This window comes from Engystomops pustulosus, chromosome 6, assembly GCF_040894005.1.
Source record: "Engystomops pustulosus chromosome 6, aEngPut4.maternal, whole genome shotgun sequence".
Lineage (NCBI taxonomy): Eukaryota > Metazoa > Chordata > Amphibia > Anura > Leptodactylidae > Engystomops > Engystomops pustulosus.
In genome coordinates, this window is record NC_092416.1 from 170,100,559 (window position 1) to 170,117,181 (window position 16,623).

The 16,623-nt window shown below is 42.8% G+C and overlaps 1 protein-coding gene across 2 annotated transcripts in view; it reads left to right on the forward strand.

Annotated features, from left to right (window-relative positions):
• Positions 1 to 13,520, forward strand: part of CARD14 (caspase recruitment domain family member 14) — a 46,330-nt gene extending 32,810 nt beyond the window's left edge. For both annotated transcript variants that reach the window (XM_072112320.1, XM_072112319.1), the window contains exons 11-21: positions 704 to 783; positions 949 to 1,012; positions 1,475 to 1,661; positions 3,019 to 3,145; positions 5,114 to 5,351; positions 10,262 to 10,325; positions 11,469 to 11,559; positions 11,728 to 11,901; positions 12,854 to 12,975; positions 13,063 to 13,178; positions 13,313 to 13,520. In XM_072112320.1, the coding sequence (XP_071968421.1) occupies positions 704 to 783; positions 949 to 1,012; positions 1,475 to 1,661; positions 3,019 to 3,145; positions 5,114 to 5,351; positions 10,262 to 10,325; positions 11,469 to 11,559; positions 11,728 to 11,901; positions 12,854 to 12,975; positions 13,063 to 13,178; positions 13,313 to 13,520 (1,471 nt within the window). The remainder of the gene's footprint in view (positions 1 to 703; positions 784 to 948; positions 1,013 to 1,474; positions 1,662 to 3,018; positions 3,146 to 5,113; positions 5,352 to 10,261; positions 10,326 to 11,468; positions 11,560 to 11,727; positions 11,902 to 12,853; positions 12,976 to 13,062; positions 13,179 to 13,312) is intronic.
• Positions 13,521 to 16,623: the final 3,103 nt, after the last annotated feature.

The window sequence follows — 16,623 nt, forward strand, 5'->3', positions numbered from 1 at the left end:
ATCAGATTTCATCACATTAAACTACCAGCCCTTCTCAGGTCGGGCATGAAATGTCTTTTCTAGAATTCCCTCTTTTATGTGAAATCCCACCTATAAAAAAAAAATCTTCTCCAAAATCATGTGGAAAGGAGCAGAAAAGAGTCATGTTTGGCTGAGATGAGTCTGCAAGGGGAGTGTTACTTCGTGTGGTCACACGAGCTTCAAATCTGGGGACAAAGTTGATCATATGAGCTGCAGTTAAAGATCTGGTTCCCATGATTTGTAAAGCTTCACGGGATATAATGGCGCTATATAAATAGAGATTATTGTTATGCCCATCATTGTTTAACAGCCTGTATCTCCAGTTCTGTAGCTTACAGGACCACAAGCCTGATGCAGTCTGAAATATGAGATTCTTAACTTTAATATGACAACAAAACTATTTCTATGTGCTATGGAACAGAAGATGGAGGCGTCTGAAAGGACGCTTCCCCTGGAGCCTCTAAACTTGACTCATCTCAGGCAAAATATGACTTGTCTCAGCTCATTGTCACATGACTTTAGAAAAAAATTCTCTATGGGTAAACGGTGAGATTTCACATGAAAGAGGGAATTCTAAAAAAGGAAATATCAACCCCTACCTGAGGTGAATGAGGTGAAATCTGGTTTCCTTTAAGGGCAAACAAAAACTAATAATAATCTAACACCATTTCACTCACAATAGTTGTTCCAGTGAGCTTCCTGATCTTCTCGAGACGGAAAGAACGGAGACAGACTTTGAATATGAAGCTGAATACAAGAAAGGTAAACTTTCTGGAATGGAAATTTAAAGGAATTTTGGTCATTTTGGGTCACAAAAATCTCAGCCGATACAATTATATTCATACAAAACATCACATTTTCCTTCTCACCTGCTGCGGTCAGATCCGTCCAATACCAGCTCAACAACTAGTAACTCTTCCGTTGTAGGTCTTGAAGTGCTCGCTAACATGGACATGGGAGACAGAAGTTTTGATCTTGGTTGTCACATGAGGTTAGTAAATTACCGAAATATTTGAAAATAGGGTATATATATTTATAATACAAATAATATGAAATATTATAGACACCAAGGGGCGGAGCCTAGCATTAGCATAATTGGGCTCGGTGCCCCCCAAAATACCAAGACAGTAGTTAACGAAATGTAGTGTTATTGGTGCTTATTTTAAATAAAAATGTCATAAATATGTATAAAATTGCATATAAATTTATGTTCTATTGGAAAACATTTAATATAATAATTTTTTTATTATCTTTACGTCATTTCTTTCATGTATTCGCTGTAATGTAGCAATCACATATAATATTTGATATAATTATTTTTTTTACCAATCTTTATTTCATATATTGGCTGTAATATAGCATACTACAGCATAATATAGCATACTATAGAATAAGTAATATGACATGTTACAGTAATATATTTAGTATGTTTCTGCTCTATATCTATACGCAGCCCGGTCCGGAGGCGCTACGCCCAGAGAATGTCCAGTCGGGTGACCTCCATCGCTTTTCAGGGAGATGACCTGCTAAGACAAATAAGTATCATTGGAGGAAACAGAACAGGAATCTTTATCCATCAGGTTACCCAGAGGTCGGCTGCTGATGAAATGTCACTGCTGCCAGGATATCAGATCATGGCGGTACGGTATTTCATTCAATATGGGCAAAATAAATAATGTTTAGAAGAAATCATGTGGGAGATTCATTATACCTTCTACGTCACTTTGGGGGGGGGGGGGGTCAGGGTGGAGAGCGGGTGGGGGGCAGGCTGACGGAGGGTGGGCAGGGGCGTCAGATTTACTATAGTCTCATCTGGGGAAGACTATTTTAAAAACCTCTGCCAGTTCAGACCTGGTCTTGGGAGTTTGCTCCATTAGTTAAAGGGGTTGTCCAAGGGTATAAAAAAATACCCTTGGGTGGCCAGGATGGGGGGTTAAAAGAAATAAACATGTCCTTACCCCCACGGTCCTTCCTGGCATCCAGCACAGCGATCTCTGTTCCGTGACACATGTAAACAATCAGGGGCATGGAAGCCCCTCTGCATTCAGCTTCCAAGGTGGCTGGCACGCCCACTCCTCAGCTTTCAGCCCCCAGCTTTTGCTTGAAGAAGCACAAAGGTGGGGGCTGAGAGCTAAGGAGTCTGCTGCACAGACAAGTCACATGTTGTTATTTTAAATGCATCCAAACCAAAGCCCAACCCCTGGGACTACACAGAGGATTCTGTCAGGAAGCCAAGTAAGTTATAACACACAATTATATTGTAATACAAATGCTTAGAGCAGAAAGGCAGATGTGCAATGCAGGTGCAATGGGCTTCTGTAACCTGTCTTAGTGAAAATTAGGTCCCTGGTGACAGGTTCCCTTTAATGAATCCCCTCCTCCTCTATGTAACTCGGACAACTAGCATACTATTTTGGATAATTTAGGACAATATAAGGGATATTTAGATTGTTTTGTCTCCACATCTGATCTATGTTGATGCATTATGGGATTGATGGCAGAGCAAAGAGGAAGAAAGCAGGTTAAAAACATAAAACTCTGGACAAGAGTAAAGCCGATCGGACATGACCTTGCTCAGTCTATGGAAACTGTCAGATTCCAGTGCAGGGGATAGGAGTCCTTGCGTCACAGTGATATATGATACAAGGAATCCCATACCTGGAACTGTGCATGGTCCACTGAATCCAACTAGCGCATGATCAGGTACATGATCCTGAGTACCTGATCCTGAGCAGAGGATGGATTTTCAGTTTCCCTGATGAAACATGTTATGGCCGCTGTCTCTATAGGTCTATGGAAGGGAGGAAGGGAGTAGATGTCTCCTCCTTTGGTTTTCCACCCATGAGGAGTAGATATTATTGGCATGAACTTTGCATTGGAGACCTAGAAAACCTCCTTAAAGATCCAAAACCCTATTTTCATATCAGGAAAAAACTGACTAAAATGAAGGGCAGTATCTGTATAAAACAGCTAATATGTATGTCATATGTTCTACAGGTGGACTTTGATGTCATGAACCCGGCTTATAAAGTAGACCTAGAAGGAATGACCTTTGAAGACGCCCACTGTACCCTCAATAGGGTGAATGGTTTCTGCTGCCTTTCTGTCCGATGCAACATGGATGGTAAGGAATATGTATATTATGTTTTCAATCGTCGTTCATCTTCAACTTTAAAGGGAACCTGTCATCAGAAATTGGCTTAATAAATCACTACCAGTTTGCGTTCGAGCAGCTTCTAGATGATGTTTCTTATCATGGCCTGGTCTGGTGGCATCATCCAGAATATCAATTTTTTTTTTATGAAGTCAAGGAGGCGGAGAGTTTAACACTAAAGTCAAGCTCTCCCTGTCTCAGAACACCCCCTTCATTGTAATTATGGTCCTGCATCCAGGGACATCATTGACTAGATCTCCTGAAGTCCAGTGTATAATGTCAAACACATGGGAGGAGGTGTGCCGAGGCAGGGAGAGCTTGACTTCACTTGACTCCGCCTCCCTGACTTTATACAACCAATTAACATCTCACTTCAAAGTAGATTTTTTCCTGGATGATGCCATCACCCTGGGCCATGGAAGAAACAAAAACTAGAAGGTGTTACACTCCTTGACAATATAATGGTAATAGTTTATTAGGCCAATTTTTGATGACAGGTTCCCTTAAAGAATACCCATAATATGCCAAAAATTGTTAGTAAATTAGGATCCATCCTCTAGGACAGTGGTGGCGAACCTATGGCACGGGTGCCAGAGGCGGCACTCAAAGCCCTTTCTGTGGGCTTAAAAGATGCTGCTTTCAGTCATATATTTAAGTGATACATACTTCACTACCTGGGTCGGAATACCTTCTGCTGGCCCCACAATTCTCTGTGTACAGAGGGACACTGGAAAGAAGCTAAAATGATGCAAATTTTCCATCTTGTCCTCAGGAGGCCAATATGATCAAACTTTGTTGAAGAACAGGGAGCAATAAGTTACTGCTTTAATTTCTGGTTGGCACCTTGCAATTAATATGGGGGGTTTTGGGTTGCAGTTCGGGCACTCGGCCGCTAAAAGGTTGGCCATCACTGCTGTAGGACTTGTACTTATAGCTAGAATTAGTATAAGAAAAACAAATAGGTTTGCTCACCTAGCCACACGAAGTTTATCCTCCTCCAATCAGTCCTTTGGCGGTGCACGCTGCCAAATCCTTGACTCCAAAATTTCGAAAAACGTAATAGGTGGCGGCACTCCAAAATCCACGCTGGTACTTCTTGTGATGCAATAAATCCTTTATTCATCGATGCAAGTGCATGTACATGGATAACACACAACCAAAGAGAATCATGTGGAGATCATGATTGAGACGTGATAGCGTCGAAATGCGTCGATCTCAGGCGCTTGTGTTATCCATGTACATGCACTTGCATTGATGAATAAAGGATTTATTGCATCACAAGAAGTATCAGTGTGGATTTTGGAGTGCTGCCACCCATTACGTTTTTATAGCAAGAATTGAGCTATAAATCCATTTTTCATGCTGACTTGGAATAGAGAAGTGACTGCACAAGTGGAGCTCTCTCCATGCACTTTCACAATATATTTTAGTCGGGTCTCTTTTATGACTTTTGTGTAAATCGGGGGCATATCTTCACAGAAAGGTGGGACAAGCTGAGAGACAAAACTGTCCTGCTGAGCCAAAATTTTGTCTCTTTGTTAGGGCATGAACTAAGCCAACACATGGAAGGTGTAAAGTTATACTAGACAGTCTTATCCCTCCTAAGACCGTGTGGCAGCCATTTTTGGGGGGCAGATTTTATTGTATGGTATCGTCCTCAGGGCCATTATTTTCACACCCACATGGATGACTGGCGACTGCCTGAGCCGCCAAAGAGCAGGTCCTATCCCTGGGTTTCTTAGTTCCTTGCCCAGGCATCTCGGCGAGTGAGTGGCCCTTATACACTGATGAGAACGTCGGGCCGCAAGCAGGACCCTTGTTAGGGCCTCGAGGACTTGCCCTTGTTATGTGCACGTAGGCTTAAGCTGAGATAGATTTATTAGATTGTATTTTCAATACAGAGAGTTTAAAATATTTTGGTTTTTTTTCGCATTTTAGAATATCGGAAGCTGCTGAATAACATGGAGAGAGGGATGTTGTCTTCCGGTGACTCGTTTTACGTCCGTGTGAACCTCTCGATGGCCGCGCGTGTCGAGGGCGGCCTACAAGTCAAGTGCGGGGACATCCTACATATCACAAATACCATGTACAACAATCGCTGCCAGTGGTTTGCTCACAGAGTTAACCCTTACACCACGAAGGACGGAGAAGCCGGGATAATTCCCAACTATCGCCAGTAAGAATGCACAAGTTTTGTAGTAAATTTATTTTAGTAAATGTTAGTGGAAACACGGCCCGATCACCCCATCCACTAGCCATAGTCACTTCATAATGATAGCCATTGGTAGGGAAGAGATTAATGGTAACGCCCTTGAGGTCTATGGACGAGAATAGGTTAATGGTTATAGGATATTTCCCCCCTAGTAATGATCCGTATAAACATTTCAGTTATTCCAATGTATGGGTATCACAAACCCGACTCACCGGAGTTCACACACGGGGATACCTACTCTATGGAGTCCCAGAATTTAGACCTTAAGCTCCGCCCACTTCCACAAAATGGCGTCCTTACGCTAAATTTACTCCACAGAATTTCAGCCCCAGCCAATCCACACTGCCACCACCCACGAGTTACTTACGCAAAGAAGGCCGTAGGCACCTCAGCCACACAGACAATGCACCCTGATGATAACTCAGCACATGCACTCACTACTTACACGATATTACAATTATAAATTCACACAGAACATGCAATCGCTTACTACATGGACTATGCTAATAATGACCTCTGGTAACGTGATTCCCTTCAGAGACTCAGATTCTTTAAGGCTACAAGCAGAGGCTTATTAAAAAGTTTTAATTTACATAAAAATGCAGTACACTCAAAGAATTAAATTGTCAGATAAAATGAAAAAAGGATTAAAACAATACACATACAATACTTACAAACAGTTATGAAAGAAGAAACAAAAAATTCTTGCTAGTGGAATAGGAAGAAATTCTTTGGCCTGAGGCCAGGGCATAAGCATCGATCCGGCCTTCTATTGTCATAGAGTCTCCCAGACTGAACACTACTATGTGGCTGCTTCATTAATTTAAGCCCAGGTGATTTTTTGACCCCCACCCCTGGCTGTGATGTCACTGTGAGGGGGATTTTTATATCCCCCTCCCATCAGTGAGCTACTTTTTGGGTCTGGGTTTTTATCAGAACCCCATAACTTTTGATTGGGAGATGGCACAATTGTGCCATGGCTTCCAACCAAACGGGCATGTTATTAGCCTAACTCGGGGTGTCTTAGCCTAATATCAGGGGTGTTCTGCTATTGGCTGCCTTCCATTGCAGCTAACGTTCTGATTTTCGGCCCAGGAGTGTGTCTAGACCCCATAACTGTCCTGTGTAACATGGGACCTATAATTATGAATTATGTCCCAGTTATGGACAGCTATTATATTCCCTTTGTCTGAATTTGGAGGGAAGAACATGCAGTCTGTGGCTTCTTTTCATCCCCCCACTAGCTAGACTACTCTGGCCGAAAGGTGTTAATTTTACCACTTAGGAAGACCATGCTTCTCTGATCACACATAGACTCCCTGGGGTGTTATAAACACCCTGCCAGGCTCATCTTCCTGGCTGGTCTTAAACAAATGGAGCCTAATGATTTATAACAGGCAGAATGAAACAACACAAAGAAAGAAAAATAAAAAAAAATATATAACAAACAAACTGTGGAGGAGTAATATTATTATCACAATGGGTATATTATGTATACATCAAAAACAGGTCTTACTAGTTCGTAAAGTTGGGGTACGCTCACACGGTGCAACTTTGGCGCAGATTTTCTGTTTGCCAAAAAGTGTCCAAATCCTTCTCCCAACGATATACAGGGTGTATGAATAAAAGTCCAAAACCAAGACCATAAAAGACCACAAAATGGTGGTTTGACACAGATTTTCTAGTGAATATATATGAAATATACCCTTTAAAGCAGTGGTTCTCAACCTGTGGGTCGTGACCCCAGCAGGGGTCGAACAACCAAAAGAGGTCGCCTAAAGCCTTCGGAGCCACGATTTTATTGTGTTTTTACTGAAAATCGCATGGTTTGGGGTCACCGCAACATGAGTAACTGTATTGCGGGGTCACAGCATTACAAAGGTTGAGGACCACTGCTTTAACCCCTTAAGGACGGAGGGTTTTTCGGCTAAATTCTCGCTCTCCAACTTCAAAAATCCATAACTTTTTCATTTTTACGTGTACAGACCTGTGTGAGGGCTTATTTTGTGCGTAACAAATTTTACTTTCCCGTAATGTTATTTATTTTAACATGCCGTGTACTGCGAAGCTGAAAAAAAATTCCAAATGTGGAAAAATTGAAAAAAAACCGCACGTGCGTCACGTTCTTGTGGACTCAGTTTTTACGACTTTCACTCTTCGCTCCAAATAACACGCCTACTTTATTCTTTGGTTCGGTGCGATCGCGATGATACCAAATTTATACAGGTTTTATTGTGTTTTAATACATTTTCAAAAATTAAACGAATGTGTACAAAAAAGAAAAAAAATTTTTTGCCATCTTCTGACGCTAATAACTTTTTCATACTTTGGCGCACGGAAATGTGTGAGGGGTCATTTTTTGCGAAATGAGGCGACGTTTTCATTGCTACCATTTTGAGGTCTGTGCGACATTTTGATCATTTTTTATTTCATTTTTTATGTTATGTAAAAAGGTGTAAAAGTCGCATTTCGGACATTTGGGCGCCATTTCCCGCCTCGGAGGTCACCGCCGGCCGTAACCGTTTTTATATTTTGATAGATCGGGCATTTTGGGACGCGGCGATACCTAATATGTCTGTGATTTTTACTGTTTGTTATGTTTTATATCCGTTCTAGGGAAAGGGGGGTGATTTGAACTTTTAATATTTTATTAATTTTTTTTATTTTTTAAACTTTTTTTTTTCACTATTTTTTAGACCATCTAGGGTACATTAACCCTAGATGATCAGATCGCTCCTACCATATACTGCAATACTACAGTATTGCAATATATGGCGTTTTTGCAGGTCATACATTACAATGAGCCACTGGCTCATTGTAACGAACCTGCATAAACCATGTAGCCTCGTGTCAAAAGAAGACCCGAGGCTACCATGGTAACCGATCGCCGCCCCCCGATGACGTTCGGGGGCGTGGCGATCGAAAAAAAGATGGCGGCGCCCGCGCGCCGCCGTCTTTTAAACGCCGCCCGCGACTTTGCGGGCGGCGTTTAGAGGGTTAATAGCCGCGATCGGTGCAAGCACCGACCGCGGTTATTAGCGGTGGGGGTTTTGTGCAAAATGCAAAAACCCCCACCTCTGTATGAAGAGGACTCAGCCCGTGAGCCCTCTTCATACATCCCTTATACCTCTGCGCCGTAGAGCTACGGCGCAGAGCGTTAAGGGGTTAAAGGAAACCTACCACCACAGATCTACTTATTAAGGTTCGAAGCTGGGTTCTGCGCATGCGCAGTAGCTCCGGCTTCAGAGCCTGAGACTGCGCAGCTACTACTCTACATTAGAGAAACCTGCCAACGGATCTACCTTAATAGGTAGATCCGTGGTGGTAGGTTTCCTTAAAGAGGACCTCTTCCTTACATGGATTTTGTAGTAATATTGTCTTCACTACAAGTTAATTCTAGATCTTCCTATAATTCTTTCCCGTCCTCCTCAGAATATATTCAAAGTAATTTGACAACTGCCTTGTAAAAGGGGTCGGTTTTTCTTGTATACTCAGCACCGATTGGACAGTGTCAGACCTTTTATGGACAGAGCTCAATCTGGTAACACCCACTTGCCAAATTATATAGAAATTTCTATGAGGAATAACAGAGAAACTGCACATCATGGTGCTGTAATGAGAAGACCTAATTCCTAGGTAGTTAGAATATTAGCTATGGCCATCACCACTACGCACTCTGGGTCATAGTTGTCAGATGGGCGGAGCCAGGCTGTCTTCTCCAGACCTAGAAATTCGCTCAATTAGCGTATTAAGTACTGGAGTACTTCCTGAAATTCCTAATTAGTCTTTCTACTGTTACAAGGGTGGTCCGATGCTGGCGCATAGGGTTAAGCACCGGAGATCTGGATCTGGATAGAATGGTGGTAGACATTGTACTGTCTCTGCCTATTGCTTGTAACACTTTGTTGCTTATGTAGTGAAAAGTTTGTAAACTTTGTTCCTTGCTATCGCCGAGACTTTTTCTAGACATTTTTTCTATATATACTTCCTCAAACTCTGTTAATGGTTCACCATGAATGTATCCGGAGAGCTTGATGATTTTCTTACCCGAGCACTGCTGACACAAGCGATTGCCGTGTCATAGAACATCTGGAGGAGTTATGTGCAGAACTTTCAGAACTTCAAAGGGAACCTGTCAGCAAATTTTTCACAAATACAGTTAGTGGCAGGTTCCTATAGAATAACTGACACCTTCTTTTAGCTAAAAATTGTTACCCTCAGATCCCCATATATTCAAATTTATAATTTTACCTGGTATTCAAGGATGTCTATAGGGGGGGGGGGGCGTGGCCTCCTCAGGCTGAATCCAACAGCTCCTCCCAATGCCTTCTCTTCATGCAGCAGTAATGTCATGTGACCAGGGTGACATCATCACAGGTACTTTAGCCTCCTAACATTATCAAACTGTACATTAAGCATATATCTAATGAAATCAGAGCATGTCATATCAAATGAAATCACAGCAGTCTGCATGGAGAGGAGTAGAACTCCATGGATGATGCTGTGATTTTATGCAATCAGATATGTGCATGGGGTACAGTTTGCTAATGTTAAGAGGCTAAAGGACCTGTGATTATGTCACCCTGGTCACATAACATTAGGCCACGCCCCCTCCCCTCTGTGGCACTCAGAAACACAATCCTGTGTGATATTAAAGGGGAGATTCTGCTCTTTAAAATAACACCTATATTGTGTACTCAAACAACATACGACTGGACAGTCAAACTATTTATTGTTCAGCATTAAACTTTAATAAATCAGGAGTTACGTAAAACTGTCTAGTCCTAAAACTGCGCACCCCTTTAAGTTACTGATAAATCATGTCTATATTTGTCTTGTTTTATTAACTTAGTGTTTGTGTTTTTATGTCTCAGGGCTCAGCAGCAACTAATAACATCTATACAACGAATGACTTGGCAAAATGGCATGCCACGAATGGTGAGTAGCAAAATATATATATAAATAATGAGCATGGATGAGGAATTATTTATACACAATGGGACTTTTTATGCATTTTGCGACTTTTTGAAAAAAAAATTCCCGCACAGCAAGTAGGGCATAAGAACATTTGTTAAAGGGCCACTTCAGAGCAGAGCTCCAAAGACAGACATAGAACTGTCCCAAGGAGCCTAATAATAAATCACCCCCATTGTATTTAAAGGAAATCCCACCACCAGGATGAAGGACTGTAAACCAAGCACACATACATACTGGTGTGTGTCTTCTCTAGCAGGATCTGCTCTGCTTTTACCTTCCTATGCCCTTTTTTATGTGAAATCTTCCCCGTTCACCTATAAAAAATCTCCCCCGCAGTCAGGTAAATATGACTTTTCTCACCTCACCTTGAGATGAGTCAAGTTTAGTGGTTGCAGGTGTAGTGTCATTTCAGAAGCTCCCTATCTTCTGTTCTATAGCACCTAGAAACATTAGTTTTGTGTTGTATGAAAGATTTTTTTAAATCACATGAGGCTTGTGGCTTTGTGAGCTACAGAACCAAAGATTCAGGCAGCTAAAGACAGAGATGGAAATCCAAACTGCAGATAAGGATCCAGTTCCTGCCTCTTTTTATATGCCTATATGTCCAGTTCTGTAGCTCTCAGAACCATAAATTTGATGCGATCTGAAAGAGGAGATTCTTATGTTTTAATATGACATAAAATCATGTTTCTAGGTACTAGAGAACCAAAGATAGAGGCTTCTGAAGTGACGCTCCCCCTGCAGCCTCTAAACTTCACTCATCTCATGTGAAAATTAGGTCATATTTGCCAGGTTTTGGGAGATGGGTGAGATTTCACATAAAAGAGGGAATTCTACAAAGAACATTTCATTCCCTACCCGAGGGGGCTGGTAGTTTAGTGGGGTAAAACCTGATGTCAGGTTCCCTTTAAAGGGGTTGGCCAAGAGTCGTAAAATAGACCACATTTCATTACATTGTAGAGTGGATGTTTGGAGCTCTGCCCTATTCATTTGTAGGGGAATACATTCCACATGATTGTTCTGCAGAAGCCAATATGAGGAATCATAGCACTAAGGATAGTGATACTTTCCACCACCCCTTTAATTTTATCATTCTCTCCCCAGCCGAAAAAAAATGTCCGTATCATCAGCACCGACCGCTGTAGTTCTCACTTACTCTGGACCTCTCTAAATTGTGGCACGTGCAGATGTGAAGGTACAGGACATCATTTATTGCTTTTTTATATATTTTAATGGTTTTATTGCATTGTTACTGGTCTCCGGGAGTCTGAAGCACAAAATCTCCGTCCCCAGAGACTGAATGGGTTCAGGTTCTAGATTTTGTATAAGACAATAAAGAAATTGTTGCTTTTTTTTAATTTAGAGCCAACTGCGAGTTCTTCACTGGGAAGAAGCTGCCTCACGCTAATGCCGTACACGGTGGTGACGCAGCACAAGATTGGCGTTCCTCGTCCGGTGCTTTTGGTCCCTTCACTTCTTGGAAGAATTTTGAGTGACAAATTGTGCACCAGTAAAGACTTCATGAGGTGTGACACTGGTATGTGCTGCCTTACTCGTAATATCTCATCCTGAGCAGGGCGTAACTACAGGGGTAGCAGCCATAGCAGCTGCAGTGGGGCCCGTAGTGTCCGGGGGGCCCGTCATCTGACCTGACACACTAAAGAAGGGAGGATTTGCATATTTTCTGAGGGAATATGGGGCCCCAATCAGGAGTCTGCTATGGGGCCTGCCTCTCCTAGTTATGCCCGATTCCAAAAATTTTGTTTTAGTCTTAGGCCTCATGTACACAGCAGGACATGGAGATCCTTCAACTTCATAGGAATGTGTGTATCATCATATGGAGTGCACGTGATGTGAATGTGCAAGACCTGTGGAAATGGACCCATCTGCAGGTCACATCCCACAGACTAAGCACAGTGCAGTAGAGAGGAGTCCTTGCATCATAGTGAATTATGATGCAAGGACTCCCTCACTCCTAGCCAGACAGCAGCGCCGACACGGTAAGAGTAGTGATGAGCAAACCTGTTAAAATCCACTTTTGTCTGAACCCAAAATTTTAAAATTCTGTTCTCGCTGCCACCGATTGCAAGCGTTAACTGTTTAAATGCCACTGGCAATTCTGCTACTGAATTTCAAATTACTGCGGGCCCACACGCCACCAGGGTCTTCACTCTTGATGATGTTAACGCAGGGGCATCCATTCTCTCCAAAATGGTGCCACCCTGCATTGCCGCAACCATTCAAACGCCGCAGGCGACTTTGCCAGTGGCATTTGAAGAGTTAAAGGCGTCACTGGTGCTTGCAATGATCGTGGATGTTAACCACAGGGGGAGAAGTTGAGCCAAACCCGGCTTAACACTAAGTAAGAGTCATGGAGCTTCAAAATAGCCTGAATGTGTTAAGTTAAAGGAAATGTCTATGATACATTGCCTTTAAATTCCCATGAGTGCCTTGTCTTACGTATTCACATGATCTTACCTTATAACTAGAGAGCTTGACCGATGCTGAATATGCAACAAGATACCAGCGCGGAGACATCATCGGTGAGAAGGAAGGAGAAGGCATACGCTGCTGCTTCACCAGGCAGAATGTGGAAGCAGTGGCCCAGCAGGTAAGTGGGCGGCCATTATACTTACCAGTAGAGGGTCTTGCTGTCCTGGAGGGGGTGACCTGATGTTGTTCTATACTCTCTCTGCAGAATGCACACTGCCTTCTAGAACTGGGCCTCTCTTGTCTCTCCGCTCTGATTCGTGTGGGGATATATCCCATCATACTACACATCCCGCTCAATGAAAAAAGCACAAAAAAATTAAAGTGAGTATCTCCAGCAACATATTCAAAAACTTTTATTTACAGATTTTAACCCATCAAATACCTTATAGATACCTTATGATTATTTTTAAATATGACATTGTGTGATTCTGACGCTTCCTTATGTATTTGTTTAGGAAAACGCGGCAATGGTGGGGGAAATGTGAAGATTTGCTGTTAGAGTGCGCTCAGAGAGAGGAGGCGGAGCTGGACTCCCTGCCCTGTCTGTACAGCACTGTGTATCCCGACAGCTGGAGTGACACCGACTCTCTACTCTGCTCTGTAAAAGAAGCCATTATGGATGAACAGAAGAGACTTATATGGCTGGAAAATCAGCCGTGCTAGCATGAGAGATGGAGACTGAAGCCTGGCATGTATCAGCAGACGTGGTCCTAACCTCTGTGATAGTAGCAGGCAGTCCCACAGTCCGGGCAGTTGTCTAATCTGCATGGGATGTTCAAAAAGCGCATTCTTATCCATTGGACAGTCACATCATTCCAGTGAGGATTTATGCTAAAAAATTAACCTAACCTTAAAACCTGCAAATTGCACACTATGTACACACTACTCAGCTCCTCCTGCTCTATAATATGCTGCCTGCACATAGGACACTATGTACACACTACTCAGCTCCTCCTGCTCTATAACATGCTGCCTGCACATAGGACACTATGTACACACTACTCAGCTCCTCCTGCTCTATAATATGCTGCCTGCAGATAGGACACTATGTACAATCTGCTCAGCTCCTCCTGCTCTATAATATGCTGCCTGCAGATAGGACACTATGTACACACTACTCAGCTCCTCCTGCTCTATAACATGCTGCCTGCAGATAGGATACTATGGGGCTCATTTACTGACCCGGTCCATTCGCGATCCCGCGGCGCGTTGTCCGACATTGATGCGAAGCTTGCCGGGATCCACTAAGGTCGTGCACCCGCTATCCACTAGGTTGCGCTGCTGCGCTGAAGTCCGCCGGAGTTCACCTGTTTCATCCCGATGTATGTGAGTGCTATTCTTGCGACACAAATTTTTTTAAAAATTCTGTGTTTTTTCCGAATCCACGCCCCCGATTTCTGTCACATGAAAGTCGGCGCCGATGCGCCACAATCCGATTGCGTGCGCCAAAATCCCGGGGCAATTCGGAAATATATCGGGAAACCCGATGAAAATGAGTGATTCGGACCCTTAGTAAATGAGCCCCTATGTACACACTACTCAGCTTCTCATGCTCTATTACATGCTGCCTGCAGATAGGACACTATATACACACTATTCAGCTCCTCCTGCTTTATAACATGCTGCCTGCAGATAGGACACTATGTACAATCTGCTCAGCTCCTCCTGCTCTATAACATGCTTGCTGTAAGCAGGACACTATGTACAATCTGCTCAGCTCCTCCTGCTCTATAACATGCTGCCTGCAGATAGGACTCTATGAACAAAGTACTCTGCTCCTCCTGCTCTATAACATGCTGCCTTCACATTAAATTCTGTGTTTCACAGGTACCCATTAAGCTATAAACCCCCTTGTAAGCAGCTGTATCTTGCTGCTTAATACACCTTTGATCAGGTTTAACTGATGATTGTTCATGTATAATACTGCTGCTGACTTCTTCCTTATGAAGAAATGCTGTATTTATGTCCGTCATGTTCTTCTCTCTCCGTGTATCTATGTTTTGTAATATAATCCTCAATGTGTCAACATTTTTAATAAAATATTTTTTTTGAAAATTGTGTCATTCGGTATAAAGTGATGAGCTATTATGGCAAAGCCCTTTTTAGTTTTAAGAATTTCCAATTTTTACTCTAAGCCTTGTAAAATCAATAACTTATTTTTCCGATTACACATGAGGGCTTGTTATCTGGGGGATGGGCTGTAATTCTTAGTGGCAATCAGCTATGTAAGGAGGGAGACATAGAGGTACAGGAGGAGGTGGTAGATGGCATGGCATACATCAGATTCCCGAAATATAGAGGATCCCCGCACTCATCCATATAGAAGATCACTGAACTTGACTCTTCTTATTTGTATATAACAAAAGACTTATAATAAAGTTGGGTCAAGCTGAAAAAAGCTGGGAAAATGCTGAGGGAGAAGGTGGAGGAGGAAACAGTGTGACAGTCTGTGAAGCTACAGTTGGGAAGTAAGAGTTCTCCTTACAGAAACTGCCAATTAAGACCAACATGTAGGCTCATGGAGTCTTATAGCCATGGACACTCTATGAGGGGATTCTGGGAAAATATGCAAAGTTTTCCTGGATGGGATAAGGAAACCACGCCTCTTTTTATACCTTCTAAGGAAGCTCACTTGACATCAAGCAAGACCTTCAGGAAGCCTAATAACAAAATGTGGGATAAAAACCAAACCAGTATATCTATTCCAGAAGGAACAGATTCCAGAACTGTAGACAGCGCTGTTGGGGCCTCGTTGGGTCCCTTCAGTACAGTGTAGGGAACTGGTTTGGCTGAAGGAAAGGCTTGTGACTAGCGTCGGGAAGCTACAGCACAGAGGAGCACTGGTTATGGCCCCAGAGCCCTTCAGGCTCATTACTATAATTTTAAAAGTTGATTTTAAAAGTAAGGAGGCCATGGATAACAAATATGAGAAGATTACATAAAAAATAATTAGTCGGCTCCTCATATACTTAACAGCATAAACAGTCACTTTGGATATCTTATTGCGACGTACGGAGAGGGGAGTAGGAAGGAGAATGAGTAAAAATCCTGAATCACTAACGGTGATGAAGTCTTGATAATTCATGAAAATGCCCCCAGCGTCTAAAAAAAATGAAAGCAGCAAATAATTGCTACATGGTCTTAAAAAGAATGTGAACATCCATGGGGGAGAAAGATGTACTGATGGACCTACGCGTTTCAAGAACTTCAAATGCGTCGCTTAGTCTTGGTCTAAACCGTCACATGCAGGTCCCTTTATCGGCTTAGAGGATCGCAGTTCTCTCAATCGGCGATCTGTTTTACAGCCAGTAATTTGCATGCTGTAATATAAAAGTAGTATATGTGCAATAAGAAGCTAAAAGAAGGGCAGATCCTGCCAGTATATCTATGTATCGGATCGCAGGCACACCCGTGCCCCTCTCCGTGGCGCCCCCCTGTCCTTAGCTCACTCACCCCTCCATGTTCCTGCTCCCGTCCCGGCTGATTAGCGCTGGTCACTTCCGGGATTCTTAAAAAAACAGCTTTTCCCAGCAACCTCGCCAGATATTAGTGCTACTGTTTGCAATTCCTGTATTCTGACCTCTTGTTGTGACCCCGGACCTGACCTTGAACCTTTGCTACCCGCCCTGACCTCCTGCTCTGTTCCCTTTTATCTTTGCTGTCTGTATTGACGATCTGCCTGTCCCTGACCGCGAGATTACCTGCTGATTCTGTACTTCAACCTTGGCTGCCACCATAGACAAGTCACACCTGTGGAACGACCTGG